General features: G+C 47.1%; 1 protein-coding gene across 1 annotated transcript in view; it reads left to right on the forward strand.

Annotated features, from left to right (window-relative positions):
- LOC119377843 (protein O-mannosyl-transferase Tmtc3) overlaps positions 1-27,656 on the forward strand; it is a 334,865-nt gene that overhangs the window by 241,100 nt on the left and 66,109 nt on the right. The window contains exons 4-5 of the mRNA XM_037647143.2: positions 11,905-12,168; positions 22,791-22,927. Coding sequence (XP_037503071.1) covers positions 11,926-12,168; positions 22,791-22,927 — 380 coding nt within the window. The 5' untranslated portion in view covers positions 11,905-11,925. The remainder of the gene's footprint in view (positions 1-11,904; positions 12,169-22,790; positions 22,928-27,656) is intronic.

A 27,656-nucleotide genomic window follows, 5' to 3' on the forward strand; every position in this document is an offset into this window, starting at 1 on the left:
ACTCTTGTCAAGCCATACCAATTTTGGTATATATCAAATAAACGAAACGGCCGCAAGAGCACCAAGAGTGTGGCATGTAAATCATGCTGTACATGACATGCATATCACGATTTTCATGTTATGACCAGTCATTTATGTTCGTCATACAGTCACATTATGCCATACCAATTTTGGTATACACCCCATGAACGAAACGGCCAGGAGAGCACAAATTCGTAGGCGGCTAGATAGGTAGATAGACAGATAGATACGCTCAAAGTCGCAGAAGTTCGCTAAGAAATACTTTGCATTTAAAAGAAAACAAGATAGATGCAAACCCACAGCTCTTCATAGCTCGAAAAGTCACCGATGATCACGATACTCCCTCATGCGAATTCTGAGCGCAGCTTTGTGTTGAGGGAACGCGAACTGTGAATTTCTGGCTATCCGCATTGGAACATTCGTTACATATTACCACAGAAACTGCCAGTGCTCGAGTGCTACGCACGCCACTCTGTGCATTGCAGGCGTCATCGACATTCCCGTCACGACAAGCGAGACAGTAGCAGCGCACCCACTAGCCCTGCATGCGCACGAGCTCCGACCGAAGGGCGAGCACGCATGACGGAGGAAGAAAGCGATGTTAGAGGCCAGTGGCTCGTGATATCGACAGAATCCACGTTCACTGTCTTTCGTCCTCGTTCGCTCTATCGGTTACGCCGACGACGCCAACGGCGATGCCGAACAACGCAGCAACAGGCGCCTAAGAGCTGCGCTCTAAAAGCACAGCGCGTATCGTAGAACGTCGTGGACTCGAATCTGCGTGCACAACTCAGTTTCACGATGATTTTGGACACGTCTAATTCACTCCATATTTTTCATTAAATTTGTATAACAATGTTTTTGCACAATTTCACTTTCGCAATTTGTTTAGGAGCGCTAGATTTCACGAATGAATAGCGCGTACATAGCCTCAGCCGGGCGCCCGTCGCGCGGAAAGACTATATATGGCGGACGCCGCCGGAGCGGAGGCGTGGCGGTGACGTGAACAGCGTCATCGCCGCGCCGCGACGTCACTGCCCCGCCCATTCGCCAGACTCTCCCCATCGACGGCTCTGGGTCTGCCCTAACATGACCGACAAACACTCGATTAACCGTTCAAACTGGAATCACCAAGTATGGGATGTGATTACCTTTTGTCGATTTCGAATTAATTTTCTCACATACATACATACATACATACATACATACATACATACATACATACATACATACATCACCATCATCATCATTCTCGGCCTACTTTTTATGTACACTGCAGGACGAAGGCCCCTCCCAATGATCTTCAATTTACGTTACCTTGCGCGAGCTGCTTCCATTTTATCCTTGAGGATGTGAACCAGCCAAAAGACGAAACACCGAGAAGTGGCATAAACAACGACTGGACTGTCGACTGTGCCTTAGTGAAAACAACCGCCTCCTAAGAAAACCAGGCGGGCATGCGCAGCTCACGAGCCTAGCACACACCAAACAACTTTAGTAACGAGACAGATGAAGCGGCAAACGCCAGTGTGCTAAGCAGCTTCGTTCCGTCTTCGTCAGTGAGAGAGACGCTGTGTTTATGCAATTATCCCCTTGCATGCTAATACGATAATCGAGAATGTCTTGCTCAACCTTCCCTTGCCTCTACCAAGAATTTCAGCATTGGAATATAACAGGACGCAGCCGCAGTTACGAGAATGGCGAAATCATGGTCCTTTGACTCGCCATTTTCGGGAAAGCAGTTACAGTTCAATACCGTAAATAATGCCTCATAACTGTCCTTCGCGCTTGGCTTCAATAAGTTGTATTATATATATATATATATATATATATATATATATATATATATATATATATATATATATATATATATGTATATATATATATATATATATATATATATATATATATATATATATATATATATATATATATATATATATATATATATATATATTTTACAGTATGTGTGTGTTTTTCGAATCTGCGTGAGTGGCCCTTTAAGTTCCATTACTACTTTCAGGACTCTTGCTTCTCTTATTAAAATTATCTGTAAATAAAAGAGACAATTACGGACGGCCCCTCATTTCACGAACTTCAAAACTTTTCATTTCCAGGGTACGAGTGCAAACACGTTGTTTCGTCGCGAGCATAGTTGCGATGTGGCATTCTTCCAAGGGGCACACTTTCCGGAACATCGCGAAGCGGCGTCCTAGCAGCCTCGGCGCTAACGTTTTGCTGTCGGTACCCACCCACTTTCCGTGTCTTTTCCTTTCTCTTTTTCTGGAACTGAGGAATGCGCGGAAGGCGTTCGAATGACTGAGTCCTTTTCGCAAGATTGTGAATTTGTGACGAAATCGCGAACGGGAGGAAGGAGAGAAATGAAGTCAGGAGGGTGAGAGGGAGGCTTCCCACGGAGTTACTGCTGGGAGCAGTTGAGAGGCGACTCTCTTGTCGGTGGGTTGTCGGAAGACGGCGAGCAGCGGTGTCCCTTTACGGTTACTGTTGCGACTGTTTTCTTCGTCCCTCGCTCTCAAGATGGATTCAGAGGTGCGCGTAATGGTACACCGCCATCTTGGCTTTGTCTGGCGCACGCTATCTCTCGACGGTTGGAGCGAGCCGAAATGGAAAGCACTTAGGGGCCTCTTTCCGCCTCCCTTTCTCGCTCCCAGAAACCATCGGCACCGCGTGGCCGCCCATACAAAGGGAAGCGAAGAGTTGAGCGAAATAGCCGCGTCAGCCACGGCCGGGAAGAGAAGGCGCGTGACGCGGAGAGCGAGAGCGCGTCCGAGGGTCTGGCCGCCAAAGTATCTCGCCGCGTGGCAGCTGCGCACACACGCGCTCACAATGGGTCCGGGCGGATATGGCAGCTTGGCGGCGCCTTGTCTTGGCCCGGTTTCAAGGGGATGGGCCGGCGACTGGGCTGCACATCGTGTCTTACACTGGCCCCCGCGGACTCACTCGCGCACCTTCTGGCCGGGAGACAAAAGAAGCGCGCAACCGAGAGGAGCGCTCGCTGCAGTCGCGGCCGCCCTTATCGCCAGCGGGATAAACTCCGGACGATGGTTTGGCGGTGGTGCCCGCTTCCGGCGCTCACTTGTCGCAGATAGCTGAGCGCGCGAACGCGCCCCGCCGTGCTGGCGTTTCTTTTCTCTACCGGCCCCGGCTTGATGAGATGTTCGTTCGCGCATACTCGTGGGCTAGAACTGTACAGTAGCGGGTCCACGAGGCCCTGCTTTGAAGGAGTTCTGCCGCTCTTCTCATGCCTATACGCCTCCGCCACCCGCGTTTTCTTCGCCTCATAAACCTCATAAAAGGCGAGGGAACTTTTGCTCGCTCAGTCGCCTGCTTCTCCCAACGCTTTTGTCGTTAAACTTCTTCTTTTTTTTTTTTTTTGCAGGATCACTTTGTTCTTTGAGTGCACCCTGCCAATATGGGTTTTGGAGTCTCTCTCGCTCAAGGAACAAAGGACACAGTACAAACCCATAAATGGTATTTCTTTGGCCCCCTTACATAGTAAGCCCGCTAGCCGAATCATACAACTGATAGCGCGACAATGTAACATGACCAATGCAACACGATGCGGAATCGGCAATGTTCGACTCACCACGCCAGGATAATCAGCGAGTAAGGTTCGCCCCTGCCGGAAACCAAAGCCTACGTCCATGCCTTGCGAACGGAGGCGCATTAGGGAGAACAGGAAGGATCCCGCGGAAGGCGATCCGCGGGATCGCCCCCGCGGATCTCTTCAGTGCCCGCGCGAAAGTCGACCGCGTGCGACAAGCTCCAAAGTGTAACTCGTCGAAATGATATACCGATATTTTGAGCAACAGTTGTAACCGTAAAACTAACGCCCCTGATACTGCGCTTTTTTGCGTAATATACTTTTGCTAAGTGTTCACTAACAACCGTTGTTGAAAATTTTCTGGCTGGCTCACGATGTTTTTGAGCCTTTCACGCAAAACGAAAGAAACTATGCGCGCACGCGTTTGAAAAACTGCAGAACCCCATTCCTGAACAAGCTCTTACGCGGACTGTTCGTAAGAGCAGCTATTAGCAAGTCGCCATTAAGGACATTTGATTCGCGAAGGCGGCCGGCCAATCGCGAAGGTCACATCAAAATGATAGGCTTTTTAAACTAGGCATCGTATTTTTTGTTTTTGTTTTTTGCGGTTATACGCTCATTCTAGCTCGTTACTTCAATCAGGGGACACTTTGTACTTTATGACGCAGCCGGTGACAAAATAAAATATTTTGTTTTAATTAGAGCTAAATAAAAGATTCGTTGGGACGCGCTCTGCTGTCACTAATTATGGTTTCATGCGCTTGTTTTAAAGCGATAAAGCGTGTACGTACGAATTTGAATAAACTAAAAATTGAACACTCGAGAAATGACAAAACACGAGTGTAAGAAGAAAAATAGCTTCTCTACTGCGCGTCACGTCGCGCTGAGCTGACTGGCGAATAACTAGACTGACCAAGTACTCTTCACGAACATATTTGAGGTGTAACGTTAGAATATATGCGTGCCTGGAAATGAGCCCATCGAGCACCGATGGTTTTGCTCTACAAACGAGGGCAACAGCTCTGTTTCCTGCGTTGCTCAGACGCTGCATGTACTTCGAGTAATAGCGGCGGCGTGTCTTCGTATAGCGTGCATTCAAGACACTATGAACATCAATGCTACGTTCGCTATAACACGCGTGGCAGAAATTATTGTTTCTTTTATGTTAGTGGCGAGCCGCGTTACGCTGACGTGACGCTCGTTTAGATTTTGTTCTCCCGTATTGCCCATCATATACACGTAGAGGTAACCACAGGTATGCACGCGTGGTTTAATTGTCGTCTAACGCTGGCCTCGTCCACTTTCTTTTAGTTCTGTGCCTCTGTTCTGTTTTTTTTTTTTTTTGTCAGCCATTCTGCATGCTGTTCGCGTGCACAACTTGTGAAGCACAGTAAGCCTATCTAAGGCATTTTTTCGCCGTGGACCTATGCAATCGTTGTGTTCTCGGTATTTCTCGGTAGTTAACGTACACACTGCGAATATTTATTGTTCACACACTGCGAATATTTATTGTTCAACTACGCACAAGCAAAATCTCCCACCGGCACTACATTGCATGTCAAGATCCAGTGCCTATATATACGGGGTGGCCGGTGAACGGTTGTGCAGAGCGAGCAGTCGGTTTTTTCAGTCAAGAAACTCGTTAGCAGACGCTGCCTGCATCGGCGTTGTCTCTCGCGGGCGAGGGCGCGTTCTCATTCATTGCGAGCTGGTAGTTCAGCGTTCATCGCAGAAAGAGCGTTTCCACAGTCAACGCGCGCCGTTCGCTCTCTCTCGCCACACGGCGAGCGCTGAGGCGGTGGCGCCCTCTCTTGCGCTCAAGCAAATTACCGTCCCGACAGCAGACGACGATGTACGATGAAGGCCGACACGCCGAGACCTTAAGGTGCTTCGCCCCTGATTGAAAGGCTACCACACATGCACGAGTACGCTGCCTGAAGTACATGTAGGTCAGGGAATGTACGTGCTTGGTCGCTCGCTTAAACAGATGAATGACAGATCTGTTTTCTATCACCTTAAGAGGTCTTTCACGGCGCTTCACATTGGGTCAGCTTCACGCGTGACGTCAGCCAGACGTCAGCATATGCGAATCGTTATAGCGTAAAGCTGCGCATGCTTCTTGCGTAGAAGAAAATGGCCGATTGATTCCAGTATTTTACTCCATCTCGCTATGCAGTCAGGCAGGTGCGATGAAGCACAGGGGGTTGTCACTGGCGACTCGATGAAGCGAGAGCGTTGGCAAGCGGCTGGGCTTTGGAGTATGCTCCATGTTTACGGTTTGGATTTTCTCGGTGCCAGCGCAGCTAAAGTTGACGCAATGCCTTGGAAAGCGCACCACTGCGGGCGTGAAATGGGAAACTGGGAACGGCGTTGGCCGATGTACACATACGGGTTTTTCTGGAAGCCGCATTTGCGGCGTTTCTTGCGTCCCCAGCGAAATGCAGGGATATTCTTTCGAAGCACCAGAGCCGCTCGTCGCCTTATACGCTCCCACAGAAAACGGTCGCGGCTTTCGTTCGCATCTCATGCTATTTTCAACGTCTATAAAGAGGCTCACTGCAGGCACGCTACCCTATTATTGAGATATATCTTCCGTTCAGTCGGCTCACGTCTCGCTTCCTCGAACGCTCTCTAAAAAGGTGTAAATGTTTATTCTCCCAACGCTAAATCCTTCTGCAGAAGATTGGCCTCCACCGTGTGTCTCAGCGTCTGATCGTCATAGGCAGCCGCCATGGATGGCAAATTCTATGGGTATTTACTCGGGTCGTTTCTAAATCGGTTCCAAAACGTTTCTGGAAACGAAGACAAAGAGTGAAGCAACGATGACAGCTTTCATAGCGCAGCGGAAACGGAACCAGCACGAAAGGTATTTCCGGCGATTTTTCTCTGCATGGCCCGTCAACTGACTAGCGCGATAGCCACGCTGTTGCAGTGGCATTGTCGATGCGCCTACCACTATGCATACGTTTTAAAAGGTCAACGAGCAGAACACATTCCGTGCTGCAGGTTTCAGCGTGGTCGCCCACCTGCGTTTGCAAAATGTGTGCGACGATCGCCAGACAGCGTCACACCTAAAATATGTCCTCGATGTATTTGTCTTGCCGACGTCCTTCCAAGGCTTTTTGCCTCCTGTAGGCAATGCGGTGCAACCCAGAGTATAAGAATGCTACACTATAAACTTTTAGACCAATCGGAGTTTTTGCAGCAATGCATTTCGTTTGCTTGACTGCGCGTAGTTAAATTTGGGTAATCATATCTAGGCCTACATGCTCCGTAGAACTACTGATGGTCTCTCAGCAACGCATCGAACTTTTTCTGTATTTGCTACACAACTTAAACGGACACTATGATTTCGCTCGTATCAGTAAATTACCTTTCCACAATACTAAAAGAACCAGTCACGACGTGAGAAGAGAATGTTCCTGCCAGAAAACGCGCAAGCAGAAAGTACAGCTGGCGATGCGGCCTTAGAAATCCCGCACCGACTCGCCGTGATATCATAGATTTTGACAGCATCTGTTATAGAGCGTACATAATTTTTTATCGGTAAAGGCGGATTACATTGTTTTTCAAAGCGACGTAGAGACTTAACGTGGCAAGTTTTGATAAACTTTACTGCGCCAATGTATCCAAAATACGAAAAGGCACCCCGAAGTACATAACGTTACACCGACATTCTGTAGTGTTTCGGAGATAAATATAAGAGAATAAATATTTGACCTTGATTTTCTTTTCTTATAATGAATCTACGGTCTCAAATTTAACGACAATATAGATCTCAAAGAATAGCTTGTGAGTGTAGAACTGATTTAGTGTTTTCACATTAGCGGCTTTTTATACCGTAATGTGCCCTGTTTGTGCCTGTTATCAAGAATGAGCCACGTTGTAGCCATGCAACTATGCTATTTCCCGGTACGTGTCGGGTCGATACCGTGTATAAATATTACGCCTAGCGTATCGGTTACGACGATTCTCCTACTGCGTGCAACGTTTCTCGTGTTTATTTTTTTTATGCTTTCATCATCAAGCAAATCTCGGCTTTTCTATGCCAAGTTGGGCAATTAATTGCGTGACACTGATTTTTTCTCCCACTTGGGAACGAATACGAAGAATCAGAAAAAAAATAATGGCGTTGGGGGGAGGGTAAGTGGGGAAGCAAGAAGAGGCCCATAAATCACCTTCAGCTCACACACGCAAAAAGAAAGGAAGCTAGTTCAAAAGCAATTTGCTTTGCCCTCCCGCCATGTCCCTAACTGCATAATGAGAGTTGTTCGTTTCTTCTTTCGCAGTTTATAGGCTTTTTCCGGGGGAGCGGCTCTCGGGCGCACGCCACGTGAAAGGGTGTCGACACCGAGATAAGCGCCAAAAGAGGACCGCGTGCTCGTAAACACGGAAGAATCGGCCCTCGACGCCAGCCATGCATTTTTGACACGGGTTGATAACGGCAGCGCTCCCACTTTTGCTGCTCGATATACATGCCGAGGCCTGGTTGTCGCCCGCCCGCAGGCCCCTCGCCGCACAAAGAAACACCTATATGCTCGCTGAAAGAGTGCGAAAAAAAAAAATCCGTCATTTGAAGGCCCTCCGCGGGGCGGTTCGCAACGACAAACAAATGCCATTGCGGTGCCTGTCTCTACGTCATAACGACGCTTACATATTTATGGCAACGATTCGGCATCGACGTGCGCTTCTTTTTTTTCCCCTCTCCTTCCCAATTTCTCCCACTAATGCATTCTTTATTGGGTTCTGAGCAGGCGTTCTCTCGCTTGCCCTCCATGAGGCTGCTGCCGAGAAAAATCCAGGGGACGGCTGGGTGCTCGGCGGCCTGCGCGGGGTCGCCATTACAGTCCTATCACGTCCGTTGACAGGCGCGCGCGGCGCATGCAGCACGCGCCGATAGCGATAATGATTAGAATTCCGCGTGTGGCCGTGTTTCTAGGTGGCATGCGGCTCGTGTGTTCGCCAAGGGCGTTTCGTGGAAGGAAGAGAAAAGCTCGGGCGAATAGGGTGCTTCCCCCGAAAGCAAGAAAGATGAAGCACGCGGCCGCGGCACTGCTTTTCAAATTGCACGCGCCAGGCTGCAATGCCGCCTCTAGTCTACCGAGTCTCGCTGCCACTGCGCAAGCGCGCGCACGGCAGGCCCCGGAATGTAAGACGCGAACAAGCGGCAGCGCAAGAAGCTTCGTGATGGCAGCGTATAGCGGCCGTTTTCGCGGGATTCACAAAGAAAGGCCGCTCCTTTGATCGCCCCCCTGAGCACGTCTCTAGACGGTACTCGTGCTTTGAATAGTGAACGAGATTTCTTCGGCGAAGGCGGCCTTAAGAGCTTCGCTGTTTTCAAGAAGACTATCGAGGAGGGAAGAAAGGGGAGCATGCAGTCGGTGCGCTCAGATCCTTTTCTTTCTGTCGCCTGGAATTCTCGCCTTCCTTTCGATGGTGCGCGCCGGTATTTTTTCTTTCTTTTCTGCCAGCTTAAGGTGCGTTCCTATTTATTTCATACCAAACCGAAATTGAAGCTTTTGAAACATGAAGCATGTCTGAGAGCGTACTTGAGTGTATGTTTGTGATGATAGTGGAACGACACGTCCCCCCCCCCCTCTTCAGCGCTCGTAATGGAGCCCTTAATTCTCAAAGCCTAAGTGACCCTTCCATGGAGACGTAGCTACTTGGCGAAGTATCGGGAAGTTTCCACTGTTACTAACTTACCTTAATAATAATACTACTACTACTAATAATAATAACAATAATAATAAAAAAGGAACTCCCTTCTTTTCGTCTCCTCTGTCGCGCTGCCGAAAGCGGCGGCAAACCGGGACGACGACGCGGATACGAAAATCCTCTTATCGACAGATTAAAATTTTGTGAACGCTTTCTTGTTAGACAGTACAGGTATACAGCCTCCCACAGGCACAAGATTAGAGGAAGTACACCAGCCTGCATTCGAGCTAGAGGTGCTTTCAGAGGAGAAGCTGGAAGTGAAGTCTGCTGTCGTGGCGGCCACGTGAAGGTTGGCCTGCAGGCGCACGCCAGTTCCTTCCTGCAGCCTCGCAACACATGGCGTGAGATGGGACGGCGCGGTTTCCCTCGCCAATCGGGCAGCGTGTTTACTCCTCCGCGGTGGGCCGCCATGGCAACTCTTCGCTCGCTCTGTCTTTATTGCGCCAGTTTTTATCAGCCGTGCTGTCCATCATCGTTTTAAAGCGCGGCAGGAACTCCTCCGGGCACTTACAAAGCAGTTCCTAAACATTCTGTCGGCGCTTTCCTCGCGCTCTTGTCCTCTCCGTGAGCGCAGACGAGCGTGTTTACGTTTATCGGCTCTAATAAGCGCCCGATTGCTTTCTTTCCTTTTTTGAAAAAACACTCAGCTCGTTAGAAGTGGCCATTAAAGAGATAATTAGCACACATTTTTCGTTAATAAGGTAGTAGGGACCTGCTACCTATGTATTGGTAGTCGTCACTTTTCTTGTGCAGTGCATCGTCGAAGGCATATATTGGAAGAAAAATACCGTTCAATATTCTTACCATGTTTTTTTTTCTTAGATTAGTGGAGCGAAGGGAAGCATCCTGTACAAGCATTCGCGTCTACTTCATCGGTACCAGGTTCGTGAGCACGGTGATTACGAACTCTTTATTGGCAATGATGTCCTCTGTTGTTCGAGGAAATATAATCTTCAGGATGTAACCGAAAGAGAAAAGTACGATACTTGCTTCGACATTCTTTTTTTTTTTTCTTGAAATGCGCGGTGAAAGGGGAGAGCGTGATAGTGTGAATCAATTGCTACATGTCCTCTATTATGTACTTAGGCCACCACTTCACTATTGCACAGCGCAAGCGCACAAGTGGCCGCTTCGCTTCTTCGTAGTAGCTTGGACGCTACCTGTTTCCAAGAGTTGTATTACTCCGGACCTTTCTGTTAATAGTTGAAGTCATTACAATGTCCGCGTGGTTAAGTGCAAGTTGTGTTGGCATTGTGTTGCGCAGGTTATTAATGACTCCAATGCCTGTATCAATCTGGCTCGTGCGCTCCATTTCTACCGTTAAGGCCATGCACGAGGTCCAGTACGTTGTTGTTCGTGCATGAATTGGGTATACATGGTTCAGTGCGCTGAAGCTGACAGCTTTACGCGTCGAAGGTGCATCTCCTCATCGATTTTGAAATGGCATTTTTTATTTTGCCCTTTACTTGTGGAGGCGACGCTGAAGCACATTGCCCTCTTGCTGTTGCGAGCGGGAGGCCGCATATTGTTGGTCAAGTTTCTGACTGAGACATGCACTATACTGTCCATTAGTCAAGGCACTGCGTGTTTCTCAAAGTATTTACGTGTATTTCGTACTTTTGAAAACATATTTTCTTATGGATGCCATTTCCATAAGCCACAGCTCGCGTGGCTCTATTTTCTCCACCTAGCTCTATCATCACCCCACTCCCACCTTTTATAGCTCCACAGCTATCTCTTTTCATTCCACAAATGACATCTCACATAGAGCCTCCCGTAAAGGGATTACCCGCATGTGCTGGAGCATATGCCTCGTTCAGAAGACGATATTAGCATAGATTCTCGCTTATTGCATGCGATGAGAGATTCTAATAATGAGAACCCGAGAGCTTAGTGTTTAGTCACGCATAACCACCATAGACGAAAACAACAAACAATGACTCGCGTGCTCGAAATGTTACCTTGAAACTTAAATGCATATATTTCTCTATTGTAGTTTTTTTGTGTGTGCTGCAAATTGTATACTTTCTACGTCGCGCAAAATGACTTTTGAACTTACAAATCTCGTTTGCTTCTTTACTGCCGTGCTAGTCGATGTAAATCGACTTACTTCTGCTCTTAGCACATCCTCTGTCCGTCCTAAGTAACCGTGTTTGTAAACTCCCCATGCTACGGCCGTGTAATATTTACCTATATACTCAGCCTGTCTGTAACACTTCACTGTAATGGTCCTATGGGTATATGAAAAATAATTCGGAAAATTATGATTTATTTAAAGTATATATCGATCGGATGATCAATTATTTATTTGACCAAGCTAACAGCGCGATAAAATCTACACATTTTAAAGAAAGTCAAAGAGAAATAACATGGAATGGAAAGGAAAGCATCGCATCATGTGGGAGACAATCTCGTAGCCCTCTCACTATCAGATCAGTAGTCTATCGATATATATACAGTAACAACTCGGAGCACGTTGGCGATGAAGAAGGTGACCTTTTTGCACGTTCCTCGTCTCTTTATGCCCTTAAAGCGGACAAGTTGACATGATCTGTGCCGTTCAACGGCCTGAAACGCGTGCTGTACTTTCGTGGTCGCAGACAGCCGGAGGCGCGGCCGGCATGCTGCAGCCATGGTGCAAACGGCGGCCTGGCGCCTGGAGCCCGTGCGCCAGCCGCCGGTCTCCGCGGGCCGCGCACGCTGTCCTGGTGGCGGCGGCCGCCTGCTCGGCGTACGCCTCGTCGCTGGGTGTCGGACTCGTGTTCGACGACCTCGCCGCGATCAAGGCCAACAGGGACCTCAGACAGAGCACGCCCATCGCCAACCTATTTTTCAACGACTTCTGGGGAACCCCGCTTCGGAAGGTGAGATGCTTCATTCGTTGCAATCCAAGTAAACAACAGTGCGCGTCTTTGTGCGTTAAAATTCGGTGATTTTTTGTTGAACAGTTATGTAGTTTGGACATCTCGCTCGTGAAAGCCACATCCGCCAGGAACAACATAGCTGAAGGCGTACATGGCGCCATCTGCCACACGCGATGTTAAATCAATATCTTCTTACATTAAGGGAAAAATCATTGATGTATACTAGATGTAGTTAGTTAGTTAGTTAGTGCTGTCGGCCCTGCGGTGCATGTACACAGAAGTACCAAATGTAACGTTGACGACGTTCGGCGCATCATCATAATAATAATAATATCTGGGGTTTAACGTCCCAAAACCACGATATGATTATGAGAGACGCCGTAGTGGAGGGCTCCGGAAATTTCGACCACCTGGGGTTCTTTAACGTGCACCTAAATCTAAGTACACGGGCCTCAAACATTTTCGCCTCCATCGATAATGCAGCCGCCGCGGCCGGGATTCGATCCCGCGACCTTCGGGTCAGCAGTCGAGCGCCATAACCACTAGACCACCGTGGCGGGGCGACGTTCGGCGCATCGACTTCGGAATAAATACGTCATCGATTGCACCTCCTAATTGATACGTCAGTAAGTGTTATTTCGGGTGGAATTGAACTTGTCATGCATACACAAGTTCTATTACTGAAATGCTTCCTCACAAATCTCCTCTAGTTATAATGGCACAGCTGTTCAACCTTTTTTTCTCTCCTCCGCCATCCGTCCCGCTATGTCAACTCGATGTACGCCAAAGGCAGAGAAGGAAGTTAGAAAGATAGATCCTCGAGCTGCATTTGAGCGACAGTATAATGCAAGCGTTTTGTGCGGATCCCCACATCCACAACTTTGACGGCACTAACATCAAAATTCTACCTCGTTACAAGCCATTTTAAAAAGCTTGCAATGACATTGACGTCAGAATGCGATCCGCCAAGTCACCACGTTCGATTACACAATCGCCGGGTGTCGGCCCGCACTACTCCGTAAGGCACATGCGACAAACCAGTTTCAGAAACACAGACAAAGCAAGCTACTTGGAAAACGTTTGGAAAAAGGAAAGTCGTAATAAGTGGTAGCCATGCTCGGCGCAGATTACCTTTTTAAGGCAGTTTGTTTGTTTGTTTGTTTGTTTGTTTGTTTGTTTGTTTGTTTGTTTGTTTGTTTCTTTCTTTGTTTGTTTGTTTGTTTGTTTCTTTGTTTGTTTGTTTGTTTGTTTGTTTGTTTGTTTGTTTGTTTGTTTGTTTGTTTGTTTGTTTGTTTGTTTGTTTGTTTGTTTGTTTGGTGAAGCTTCGAGGAAGCTATTGCGTAAAGCGGGCTATTGGAGCTTGTTTGCGGGGTGTCAGTGCCACACTGAGCAAAGTAATCTGCGCTTTGCGGGGATCGCTCGAGGATATCCTCCCAAAAATGCTCATGGAGCGATGATGTCTGCGAAGCTATAGTATAAACCCGCGTATGTAGCGTCATTGTTAACACTGTGAGTGTTAAACGCCATAAAATAGAAATGATGAAGTGTAGCTAGTGCGAATAAATTCTTGATATGTACAGTTTGGCGTTTCTTTCTTTCTCCGCCGCAAAGATGTGCGCAGCAACTGCCGAGAGCGAAGCCAATTTGGTATTGCCTCCACTAGCACCGCGAAGGCCTCACGGATTATCGAGAGGATATATAGCGACGCTTACAGAAAAAAAAAAACTTAAACCTAAGGAGCCGAGGGAAAATGGCATGCCCCTGAGTCGTGGGCTCTCAGAGCCGTATATGGTGTCAGGGTAGGAAAATGCGGAGGGGCTCCGACTCAAAAATGTACGCCGGGAGGGCGGAACGGGGCAGAAGCCGCGAAAATGCGCTCGACGGGGAGCGCAGTGTGCATCAGCGATGCACGATGGCTCTTCGCCGAACTACATTCAATTCCGGAACTCGTGCATGATGTATCACTCCGCTGCCTCGCGCATCTCCCGAAGAAAGTTGGCTCTGCCAAAGGAACGCAGCGCCTCTATGCATTTTTAATGAGACGCATCGCTCCCGCTCGCCGTTTCCTCTGTGGCTCCCATCACTTCTCCAGCATGCGCCGTTGCTGAGTTTAGTTTTTGTCTCTCCACTTCCTAATTTCTTTTTTTTTTTTTGCCGTGGCCTTCCCTCCTCGGGGTCAGGGAAGCGTTTATCTTTTCTTTTGTTCTTACCCATCGTTACCCTTTCTTTAGTTCCTTGACGTTAGCTATCTGCCCATGCTGAAATGACAAGAAATGCGCGGTGCACCCTGCGCGCCTGCTGTGGCGCAGTAGACAAGTGACGGCTCGCCTATAGGGAAAAAAAGAAGAAAAAAGAAGAACAGTATAGGACTGGCGCCTCGTCATTTTGTTCGCTGTCGTTGTTAGTCAGCCGACACACCACGTTGCCATAGAATCTATCGTGACTGCTGAGGGTACACGCACTTATAGTAAATACACGTGCCTGCATATGAAACGATGAGTGTATCGACTTCATATACAAAAACTCAGGATTGGTATAATCGGCTAATGTACTAGTCTACAAGTAGTGCAGGGTGACTAGTTATTCGATTGCACTTCTCGGCTGTTCCTTTTCTTTTTTCACGTGTACGCCTCCTAGACGGACGATAATGACCGTATTGTTTGCGCTCCTCAGAACTCAGCGCTGCCATTAAAAAATCCATTAACCATAACCGGCGTGGAGACTCAGCGGCTATCGCGTTGCGCTGCGGTACAATCTGTCGTAGTTTCCATTCTCGGTCGTAGCGATGGCATTTAGATGGAAGCGAAATGCAAAAACGGTTGTATATTTAGATTTGGGTCTACGTTAAAGAGCCTCAGGTGGTCGAAGTTATTGCGGAGCGCTGCACTGCGTTGTCTCTCGCATATATCCCGTGTTTCACTGGGACGTCAAACTCTGCTCAACCGTGCTCCATTATTCTATCTGTCGTGGCGCCCCCCAGGGCGGTGGGCTGGGCCCCGTGCTATTCAACCTCACGCTAATTGCTCTCGTTGATCACTTGGTAAGCACAGTTAGGCTACAATATGCACGGCTGAAATCCGCGTCTGGACGTTAGCAGCAACACTCCTACAGCTGCGAGTGAGAAATCAAAGAGCTGCCACTCAAACTGCACTTTACCTTCATGATCGATGCCTGGAAATGTCTTCTGAGAAAATGTGCACTTGTGGTATCTACGCGTGAAACCATTACAAAGTGCAGCGTAATAATTAACGTCCGGATACTACAGTACCGTACTTGAAAACGGTACCGTACATGAAAACGCGGTTCCCAGGTAACTGTCACATTTTCCAGTTTCATGCTGGAAAGACCTCGGGAATGTCCACAAGTGCTATGTTACAACCACGTGCACACAGGGTGCTTTTTCTCGGCTTCCTGTGGTACAGCTTACCAGCATTAACCAGTACAAGTAAAACAAGCTTACGCATGATACAGTGTTCTGTCCCAGGCGTTCCGGATTTGTCTAGGACTGCTTCTGAGTACTTCAACCGTGTGAAACTACGGCGATCGCGGAGACCGCCTCGTCACTCAGCCTACACATAAGGCACTTTGTCCGGGCTTCCCGCTACCACTTCCCGCTACTACTTCCCGCTACCACTTCCCGCTACCTCACTGCCTGCGGACAGACCGCGTACATCATTCTGCCTAACGGTAACCGCGCATCGGGAACCATTACCATCTTGCTTCACTCCTGACGTAAGGCCGCTGACTGCATCATGGCGCCTCACCCGGCCAAATATCAACCTGACAATACATGGCGCTCAGAAACATAAAAAAGCATATCTGTCATCACCAGCTCTCAACCAGCTCACCTTACTTTTATTATACGAGAAGTACTGAAATTTTATATATGTATACACCAACGGCTACGTCTCGCCAAAGAGCTCCACCGTAGCAGTCATGTTATTATCGAAAATCGTCAAATTCAAACGCGTCACCTAACAACATCAACGGCAGCAGACCACGCTGCATTTTATTTGTGGTCAACAGACACACGAATGAAAGTTTTTAACTCGATAGCGTTATGCAGCCCGTGTCGCAGAAAATGTGGTGTCGGCGTCGGCGTAGGAGGCGTTGGTTGTTAGAAAAAAATCGGCGCTGTCCATGAGCGAAAACTGCCGCGGAATGCAAAGAATAAAAAAAAAATCAGGGTTCGAGCTGGGATCTAATTCAAGTACTATGCATAGCAGTCAAGTATTTTACCACAGAGCCGCGCCAGTGCTTGAAACGGCTTCGCAAAAAGATCCTATACAGTCAGTCACGTGCAGCAAAGAGTAGCGTTACTATGGGCTGAGCTATAATTCCTGATCCCCATCATCCGAGGCATCAACAAAGTGTGCAGCTACGTGGGTGCGCGTGTTTCCTTACAGACACGTAGTGGGTTTACAAGGAGAGCTTACAACGGCTAATGTCACGCGCACAGGCGTTCCTTCCCTAATATCACGGTTAAAGTGTGCACCGAGAATCGTAGCGTGGCGAGCGAATGAAAAGGCGATGCGAACGTGCCTGATGACTCTATCGCTTTGCACTCTTAAAGGCGAAGCGACTCAAAGGCGGCACTACAGTGTTTATTGCTAGGCTTACGCCGCGGTCCACCCGAACAGCCGATGTTTGAGTGCAGAGGCGATATACCACCTAACTGAGGAAGGACATTAAATCGCTTTTAAATGGCTACCAAGTAGCTGTGAGATTATCGGCAATGAAGGGGCCGCTCTCCGTTCAACCAGTAGAGAAGCCCATCAAATATGCTCTGCCTATTAGTTGGACATTGCCATAATGGTAATGACTTTGTTGCGCCGTCGTGAACCCTTTGCCACTTTCGTTCTTCCGTACCCCCTTTTTCAGCATTGATAGTGAGAACACAAGATAAATCTGTCGTTTTGAGGATCAAGATTTGGAGGTTTGTTTGTGCATGGTTCGCGTCAGCATCGTACTACTTGTCTAGAACAACACGCTGCTGCTAATGAGGGTTGCCAAGGTACGCGGCACGGGAAATGGGGGGGCAATAGTTAATTTAAGTATATTGTATTCGAACATGCAGATCTCTTCCAAGCTGAGATCACTAGCGGCAGAGGAAGTAATTAAACAGTGCTGTTGCCAGATTTCAAAGAAGTTGTAGCAATTGTCTAGTGTTTACCTTGACTATACAAACCCGTATTCGGACATTTTAGCCGCGATGTTGCTGTACTCCCGATTTTCATATGGAGATGTAGCCGGGCTTCAATTTAATAGGCCCTATAGTTGCTTGATTGCAGGCCTACCTTTAAAAGAAAAGCACAAAAGAAGCGCTTTTTTTAAAACTCGAGTTTAAAAGCGGCAGACTGCACGGGGGCGCGCAGGATCAAGCGTGCGCTTTTCTTTTGAGGCATTTTTGCTCGCGGCCCCGCAATAATGACGACCTCCCCAGATCTCGTGAAGAGGGCAGCGTCCGAACCGGCACTAAAGTGTCTTGCCAAGCGCAGGTACTCATTACCCGAGCTTAGCGCCGAGAAAGGATCGCTAAAAATTCGCGCGTGCCGTATGCGGGGTCGTTCGGGTGCGCAGCACGGGGCGTTCATTAGAGGACGACGAAATACTCATCCGGCGCGAACTGCGCCGCGAGGCTCGTGCAGCAGCAGGCGCGCAAGGAAATGCGTGCGCGCCCCGACCGAGAGCACATGTGGTGCCTGGCCCTCTCCTCGTCGAGCTCATCGTTAGCAATGCGTCTTGCAACTCCCCGGGGAGTTTCAATTCGCTGCGTTCGCGAAAACTTCTCGCTTCCTTGTTCTTCGCGCGCGCTCTTCTAGCGCCCGCGTCGTTCTCTCCCGCTTCGCGCCGCACAAAATGCCTCATTGATTCCACCCCCCCCCCCCCCCCCCCCACCCCCCACTCCTCTCTTCCCAGCCCACCGCGAGCGCTCTCTCAGGAGGACGCCGAACACAACCGCTGCTTCGACTGCTGGGGATCATTCCCCATCACGTTTTGTTTGCCGTGTTGCGTGTTGTGATCTGGAGCGCCGTTTGTAGGGGAAGCTGGCACGCCGTAATGATCAAAGGAAGACGGCATCCTTGCTTACAGGGACGCCCACGCGCGCCATCGACCTCTCATACAAGAGCGCGCCGGCGACGAGCCACCTTTGTCGTCGGCGCCAAGCTTCCCCTTCCACTTGGTAGAGCTCGCCCGCCCGTTTGTTTACGCCGGCGCGCACTCATTAGGACAAAAGCCGAAGGCCCCTCCATCGAATTGTTCCCCATCTCATTGCGCTCTTGCTGTTCGCCCTCCACCCGTTTTCCTTTTCACAAACGAGCCGGGCACTTGGAAGCCGTTTAGAGGATTACAAAGTGCAATGCCCCGTTCTCCTCCCCCCCGGCGTCGGCTCGATGAAGCCCAGCAGGAATAAGCTCCTCCGCGCGGACACCACCGCGTCGAGCAATTCGGCCAACAACGGCGCCCCCTGCCTCTCGCTATATGGCCCTGCTGTTTGGTAGAGCGTCGCTAGATTACTTGCCAGGCCACCGCGTTTCCCTCGTTGAAGAATGTTCCCACAAGGAAACCTGGAGCACGGGCATGGTGTAAAGCGAAGCCTAGCGTCACAAGTAACCCGCAGACTGCCTGTTTCTGCCCCAACAACGAATGTAACGCCTTTTGCTCGGCGAGGACGAGCTCAGAAGGCCGTCTGTTCTGACCGACGCCCAGCTCATACGCGGTCAACGGATGGCGCCAGAGGAGAGTCCTTATTCTTTTATTAAACGTGATTCGACAGGTCTGTTATGTTTAGGATAGACTAAACAGGCCGTTTGCTTCGCATCTCTTGGGTCCTAAGGTCCATTATCAATAACCCGTTTATGGATCTAAAGGAAAATGTCTTCTTTACGACATTACTGTCTGGCGATATTGATTCTATAACAGCAGTTTTTCTACAGGGTATCTTGAATCCCGATGTATCGCCTGCTTTCTTATGACCAGGATATGTCTGGTCAGAAGTGACCAATGTTTACTCAGAGTTATGTATTACTCCTAGCCGCAAAAATTATTGTGACGATTAAGTAAGCTAGTTACGGTGCTTAGCGAACACAACACAGCGCAGCAAGGAAGGGGAAAACTGGCCGAGGAGGCAGAAGAAAAGCCTCGAAAAGTTCCACTTCCGCGGCCATTTATTCTTTCTGTTCATTGCTATAGCGCCGTGTTATGTTCGCAGTGCAATACCATCTCGCCCAGTCTTCAACACTCGAGGACTGTATAGTAAGTGCTCTCCGTGGTCAACGTTCCTGAAGTAGCAGATGGCCTATATCTCCGGACCAAAGACATTCGCGAATTAATTGAACAAGGGTGAGCAAGGGATGGGGAATTGCGCATAGTCAGAGGATATCACCGCAGCCTCAAAGCATTCCACTTCTTTTACAAGTTTCAGATTCTCTTTCAAGAGCTATGAGGTTTTTTTTAGCTAATATCGCTTTTCTACAGATCTCAAACATTGCCCACCACGATCCATCGCTGGCGTTTTTCAAGAATACAATAATCATGTGTTTCTTACTTACCGTATTTACATGATTGTAGGTTGACCCATTCTATCTGAATTTGAAATCCGAAGTTTGAGGGGAGGGGGGGGGGGAATCGACTTACAATAGAAACCGAAACTAGTTACGCCAATTACGGCGGGAAAAACGAGAAATCAGGGACACTGTGGCATGGTTACAACATCACGTTTGCGTTCCGGCTCTACCTATAACATTATTTTCTCGCGTATAACCCGCGCTCTCAGCAATGATTCGCGGAATTTTTTTGTCAGTCATCCCGGCATAATGCCGCGAAGCTAGCTTCCCTGCATAGCTGTAAAGCTCTGCCGTGAAGCCACTTTTGCACCCCGGAATTTGTGTTTTTTTTTTTTTGCTTGACATTACAAAGCACGTTGAAGGGCTAGTTGGTGGTACATTCCTACTAAAAATATTCCAGCGCTACTTTTAACAAGTACAGGACAGAGAAGTGCGTATGACGGGCGCTGACTATATAGTCAGTCAACGTGTGGTCAGTCCAGCGACTATGTAAATAGATTTCCTTTACGAAATGCGCTCACACGTTATTTTTTCTGCCGTGCTATTGGAGGAAGGGGGGAGGGTCGACCTACATTCGAGTCGACTTACAATCGTGTAATTGCGTAGATTTCCCGATGTTAAAGAGCAATATTATTATTATTATTATTATTATTATTATTATTATTATTATTATTATTATTATTATTATTATTATTATTATTATTATTATTATTATTATTATTATTATTATTATTATTGGAGTTTAAAGTCCTAAAACCAGCGACATGATTATGTGGGACCCCGGAAATTTCGACCACCAGGAGTTCTTTAACGGGCAGCTAAAGCTAAGTACACGGACCTCAAGCATTTTCGCCTTCATCGAAAATGCGGCCGCCGCGGCGGGGATTCGATCCCGCGGCCTTCGGGTCAGCAGTCGAGCAACGTAGCCACTAGAGTATTGTGGCGGTTTAAACTCCAATGTAACGTCATCATACACCCTTTAAAAAAATTGTAGTATTTATTAACTTTGAGGCAGTCAGCGCTTGTCACAGCATTCAATGCCTATGTAGTAAATGTAGGTAGTAACTGCCAAGTTAGTAACTTTACTACCATGACACTTGCTGCTTACAATTAGTACCCACAGGGAAATAAATATACAAATACAGCAACATTGCTACCATGACAATCACTACCTTGTTGGTTCAGTTACTAACACTAGTGAACTACAATTACCTGACAATAGGTTTGGGCCTATTTGGTTTATTTGAGATGAAAATGCCGTTGGCATTTTCAAAAAAAGAAAAAAAGAAAAGGAAAAGCTCAAATAAGAATAACAGCCATTCCTACTGCTATCTGTTTTTGTTTTTTTTTTGTTGTTTTTTTTTAAGAAAAGTAAGAAAAGATAACTGGTACGAATGGTTGGTTTATGGGACTGAACGTCCCAAAGCGACTCAGGTTGTCAGGGACGCAGTAGCGGAAACGACATTGTCTTGCTACACTAACTAACTGGTTTCTATACCTTACTACATGCATATAGGCTTACCATGACGAAGCACAACACTGGTATTCCAACATAGTCAAGTAAAGCTTACCTAAATTTTCCATAAGGCTGTCGCACTTACACCATAACACACTATGGTCACTAAAAGTAGTGACATTTGCTACCGCGTCACGTACTCAAGTAGTAACCTTTACTAACACTGACACGCTGAGTTGAACCCTCATGACAACGCTTACTATCTCTCATATATTTCTATAGTCGTAAATCTCATCTGCCCACCTAGCTTTCTGCATGAAAACACATGTCCATACTCAATAAACAATGTGCCGTAATTTTGAGAACAAAATGCAGCCGCCGGGCAAGTCTTCTTCATTGATATTGTATCACCAAATAATAAGAACATTACTTTTTCAGTCATGTGCGGCAGGTGATAACAAATCATAATGCAAATAAAGATTATATATGTTTTTTTTTTAATTCATGTTTGCTTGCGCGCACGCGCGCAAGCATGGTATGTAACCGTACACCGAAATCACTTTTCTGGGGGACAAAAATTTGGTAGCGTTAAGCTAAATTTTCTTACCTTTTCATAAAATTAAAGGCAGAGCTGAAGGCGTTCAGCGGAAATCGATATTTGTCGACGTGGTCCTTTGTTTATACTCCTGAGAACATTGTCATCGAACTGTTTTTCTTTCTTTTCTCTTTCTCGTATAGAAAGTGCCGAAGATGCAAGCCTGCTGTCACATTCTGAACTTAAGAATTCATGTTGTGCTCATGTGCCGGCTTGGTCCGTTAATTATGCAAATTTCTTCAGCTTATGCAGATCACTCTCCCTGTCCATCCGTTTTATTTTTTTCCTTAAAAATAACTTTTCGGGATGTCATTCGCCGAAGCTAGCGCGCGTAAAAATATCGCATTATAATAGATGAGCCATAATTATGCGATAGCAAAGCCTTGTGGCCGTCATTCTTGCATGGATGTTCTTGCGAATCGATTATTCTAAGCAGTGAAATATATATAAACGGGGAAGGGCAGGAGAGGCGCGTTTCGTAACTTCTGACTTCTGGAAAAGAATGAAGAGGGGACATAATGGTGATATCGGCACCGATCTAGCATGAAAATGTACGGAGATACTTCCAGAGTATTGATTAAAGTGCGGTACGCACATCGCTCTTATTTAAATGTATTTATGCGCGTGTCAAACGAGTGTCCAGTTTCAATCATGTTTATAGCGTGCATGTTTTCTTACTGCCGCTGTTTCACTCGAACACACGCTTGGGCTTCGTGATTTCCGTTTTGTCCCGCAGGCAATCGGTAAATGCGGTTTTTGTCGGCGACAGGACGCCATAGATTTATTCGGGCTGTTTTCCCGCCATTGACGCGTTTCATTTTTTTTTTCTTTCTTTCTTTTACCAAAACGCTCCACTGATTTCGCGCATTGCGCTGACAAAGCGTTTTGAATAAACCGATAATCAAAAGCAGCGCTCGCACTTCAGTCGACCGCGGCTATCGTACGACCATCCACGGCACTAAGCTTGCCAAAACTTACGCTGCGCTTTTTCTTTATTTTTCAGGAACAAAGTCACAAATCCTACCGTCCACTGACAGTGCTGACGTTTCGACTCAACTTCGCTGTCCACGGCCTCGATCCGTTTGGCTACCACTTGGTGAACCTTCTCTTGCACGCTCTGGTGTGCCTCCTCTATCACAGGTGAGATCTGCACACGACGCATTCTGGTGGCGGCACTGTTTACTCGTTTCCCGAGGAGATGATTTTGAGCGCTTGCGGTCGAGGTTGACTCCAAACCAACGCGCGTCAGGTTACTGTTGAACTTTATGCATGGGGCGTGTTTGGAAAGCTCGTTTATATAACAAGTGTGGCGTGAAGGCTGCGCGAAATATGTTTGCGCGAGAGATACATTTTGTGTTAACGCATTACTACTGCACGTAGTATGGTTATGGTGCACATGTAGTAGCTGGATGTATAGACACCTGCTGTCTAGTCCACCCTTTCCTTGTATCTCTAGTATTTGCCCTCATGGCATCGATAAGCATAAGACTGCATACACAGGCACGCTTTTCTCGCCTACCTTCTCTCCTTTCTCTTCAACGAACCCTCTTCCTTCTCGTTTGGTCGATTGCGCTCATCTATTGTTGTTGTTTAAACCATTATACTTATATCGATATCTCAATAAACGATTATATATAAAAATTGGCCACCGAAGACCCAAGTATCCCAACAATCAAGTATTATTTTCGGCAGGTAAAGAACGTAGGCACATAAAGAAACAAACCAAAGAAAGAAATACAAAGAAAATATCACGAAATAATAGAACTTATGCAGAGCCGTGATGTACAATATGTATAATCAGAGCGCACTGTTATCGCCTGGTTGCGAACAGTCAGTCGCAGCGCGCGTTACGTGTTCTTTGGTGCATTGCGCCACGCCCACTTGTAGCGCGCTCGGGTATTCGAATATTCTGTATTTGTTTGCGTTGTGCCGATTCGACACGTACTTCTATGTAGCTGCCGACGTTTATTTCGTTGAGTGTATACGCTCGCCCTTTTATATCTCGCACTCGCTCTCATGAAAGCTGCGCAGCGCAGACAAAGACGCTGATTCTATTTACCAATCACTAACTATAATATCAGGGGAATGGCTTGTGATTGCCAGTGTCCCGTGCGAACGCTCGCGCTAATAAAAAAAAAAAAAGAGAGCGAGAGAAGAAACCCGTGCTGGTGTACCACTTTTTATTAGCGCAATTTCTTGCAATTGAAACGTTTCCTGGATGATTACAACCCTTAGCGTGGCTATAGTTTCTTCTGTTTTATCTCACTATTACCTAACGCGAAAACTTGTATTTTTTTTTATTTCTTTTCATTACTTAGTAACCAACGGGAAAACCCGAAGCAGCCTTGAAGCAAACGAAGACACGGATTCCGATATTTATTTTTCATCTCTGAATAAGATAGCGCGCGCCCGCTGTCGTTCGATAATCGCACTGCGCGTGGCGCAAGTTATACCGAAAGAATGCGCCCTGCCCCCCCTTCCTTCTGTGATTCGTCCAGTGGTCTTATAAGGTGCGTAGCTTCGAGGGCACTGTAGGGTTTCTGTGACACGGGAGAATAAGAGCCTCCTGGAAAATGTGCAGCGACGTCCGTGGTTAGCTAAAAACTTACGCGCACGCACCGACGTATACACGCACACTTGCCGCGTGCGGTTGTTTGTCACCGAAGTCATATTTCGTTACCTTCAATCCGTAGGCGCGTTTGTAACTTGTAATTGGTATCACTGGCGAATCAATTTCACTACACATTATTAATAGCAGATTTGCGCCCTATTTTAGTATCTGTTGGTGTATTAGTCGTAGAAGATTTATTTTCGGGTTAAGCCGCTACCAAAAACTTCCTCGTACAGACAACTAGAGCTCAGGCCAATATTTTCGGTCAGTTATCCAGCAACCTTAAGTGCCCCCTGCTACGCTACATCAGCAACTACATTGTTTAGTCTTTAGTTCCCGACTTGAAAGCCCAACGAAAGCTGAGATAAGAGTGTGAACAAAGCGGGAACGTGTCTCATCTATTAAAAAAGGGGGGAATTATATAAGAATTAAGCTGAGGAAAGAAAGCGAATAAATTTTGCCCAAAAGCCACTCCTCATTAATATGTACAAACACTACGTGTGGACCGTGACCTGAACTAAACGAGCAAGGAGCGATCAACTCAACGAGCATTATGTGAACCTAAAGGCTTGCTTAGAGCAGTCATTTAATTTTCATGAATTCCCTCATGACCGAAAGCTCCTCACCGATAAAATTATCGATCGCTTAAAAGAAAAAAAGAAAAAGAAAGCGCGGGCAACCGTTGCGTCCCCGCGTTAATGGAAACTCCACGTAAAACAGTGCCCGAGATGTAAAAAAGTGCCTGATGGGCCGAAGTCAAGCTCATTTATCACATGGCAATACGCTCAAGCGGAATGGTAGCCCCCTTAATTTTTTTTTTTTTTTTGCTCGAGAAAACAGCTTTGTTCTCGCTGGTTTAAACGTGTCGAGGTTATTTTGTGCGCGCCGGCTGACAAACGGTATAAACCGCTCTCTCTTTTCGCGCGCGCGCGCGTGTGTGTGTGTGTGTGTGTGTGTGTGTGTGTGTGTGTGTGTGTGTGTGTGTGTGTGTGTGTGTGTGTGTGTGTGTGTGTGTGTGTGTGTGTGTGTGTGTGTGTGTGTGTGTGTGTGTGCGCGTGCGTGTGTGTGCGTGTGTGTGCGTGTGTGTGTGTGTGTGTGTGTGTGTGTGTGTGTGTGTGTGTGTGTGTGTGTGTGTGTGTGTGTGTGTGTGTTTCCTTTCCAGAATTGTCATTCTCATTGCGTTAAAACTGACAGGAAAAAAAAACGATGGCTCGTAAATATTGCGCAGCACTTAGTGGCCACGTTTTATCAGAGGCTGCTGCGGATCATTCTTTTAGCGGATTTTTACGCTTCAAAAGCGGCACCATCCGAAATCGATAAGCTTTATTGCATATAGAAACATACCGCGGCAAAATTAATACAACACGCCGCCAATATCTGTATTTATAAATGCACTCACCGGCGTTTGCATTCACTGCCGCGCTCACTCACACTCACGGCTTCGGGGAAAGTGCAAGTGTACCACAGAAGTGTATGCATGCTGACCACTACCGGCCTGCATTGGCCTTTATATTGTCTCGTCACCGTGACGGTGAAGACATTAGCAGGCAAGCCATTAAATAAAAAGTGGGCTCTTTATTGGGCGAACCTGTGTCTAGCAAAGTTAACACTAACAGTACAGTGATAGAGATGTGATAACGTTCGTCGAAAATCTTTATTCTTCGGCGAAACGCGTCGGCCCTTATACACACGTCATCATATACATACCAGGGTTATCGCTGGTGCTAACGTAGGTTCCAGAATGTATACACGGCTGTTCGCGTTGCACAGCCAGTCGGGCTAGAATCGCTGATATCATTCCAGAGGTTTCCTGCACATCGAGGTTTGGCTTCCACTGGGCGACAACTTATCTAGCTATTTAAGCTGGTGTAACACGGTCAACATGGAAGATAAGCAAACAAATACGTGTCACTACGCATTCATTCAAGTTCACACTCCCCGCACCCCGCATATTCACCGATGGCGCTTGCTATCACTCAAAATTAACCCGGGGTCTCCTACTACGGCGCGCCTCATAACCCTTGTTTTTCGCACGTAAAACAATAGCAGTTATTATTAATACTTTCCCTCACACATCCACAAACACGTTGCTGGGGATTATTGCGAGTGAATCTGTGTGTATTTAATCTCTGTGAACCGCTGTGTGTGAATAAAACCTATCGCCGAAACGTCTGTGTTATTTTTTAAGTGTTTTTGGTCGGCGTCTTCTTTTTTACCTTTTGACCAAGACCTATTACACCTGAATTTCGCTGTAAGAAACTAAAGGAAAGGTAAACAAAAAGGGAGACAAACTTCTTGTACGCATTTACCATCCAAGTAAGTGCTTGCGCAAGAATGCACAAAGTGCGCTCAGCGGATTGCTCTGCTTTTGAGAAAGAACTACGAGAACATCAGAGATATCAGAATGCTGAACAGCAAATCACAAATAGTTCAATTATATGTGTAAAGTATAATCCCATATTAAGCGCATTCTCCGTGGTGGCGAAATATGGTTTTGCAAGTTTGGCCGAAGATACACGATAGGGGCGGCGATGGAAAGCTTCTAAACGCAATAAAGGCAATTCCTGAAATTGCTTTAAACAGCCAATCGACCGGCCGCGAAAGTGTGCTGGAACCACGGAACGTAACGAAAAGAAATAAAGATGGGGTCGACGTATCGTTTTATTAAAGTGAACAAACTTTCGGAGCTGCCGTCGTAGAAGGTCTTTAATTTCATCCCATTTGTTTTCATCAAAGGGAAATTACGTAAAGGATGTGGGCTTCGGAATATAAGCAAGCGCGCTGCCGCAACAATTCACTTTGGAAAATGACGAGTGATGATATAACCAAAAGATGACGGAGCAGTCGATGACGACGAAATGGCGAGGAATATCGAGCCAATCTTTAGCAGACTGAAGAAGTGGGTGGATCGGTAAGGGAATGAGGGTGCTTTAAATGTAACAGAACATATACGCAAGTAGAAACCGTGACGAAGGTGGGTTGGGTATGTTGATGGAGCTGAATATGGGGAAAGCTATCGAGCGATGAGTAAAAAAAAAATTAACAAGAAACTGTGCCACAGTAAAAGTGCCAGAAACATAATAATATGGATTCTGTTTCCTGTAATAAACGCTGACGTCACACGAGCATGATGGATGAATGAATCTGACCACGTTATATTGAAGAGCTTCAAGGTCATCTCTTGGGCTCGCATTCGGTTAACTGCACCAGGCCGATGCGTATGTTCTATTTTTGGTCTTATAAGTGATTTATACGAAA

The sequence above is a fragment of the Rhipicephalus sanguineus genome, chromosome 1 (genome assembly GCF_013339695.2).
Source record: "Rhipicephalus sanguineus isolate Rsan-2018 chromosome 1, BIME_Rsan_1.4, whole genome shotgun sequence".
In the NCBI taxonomy this organism is placed as follows: domain Eukaryota; kingdom Metazoa; phylum Arthropoda; class Arachnida; order Ixodida; family Ixodidae; genus Rhipicephalus; species Rhipicephalus sanguineus.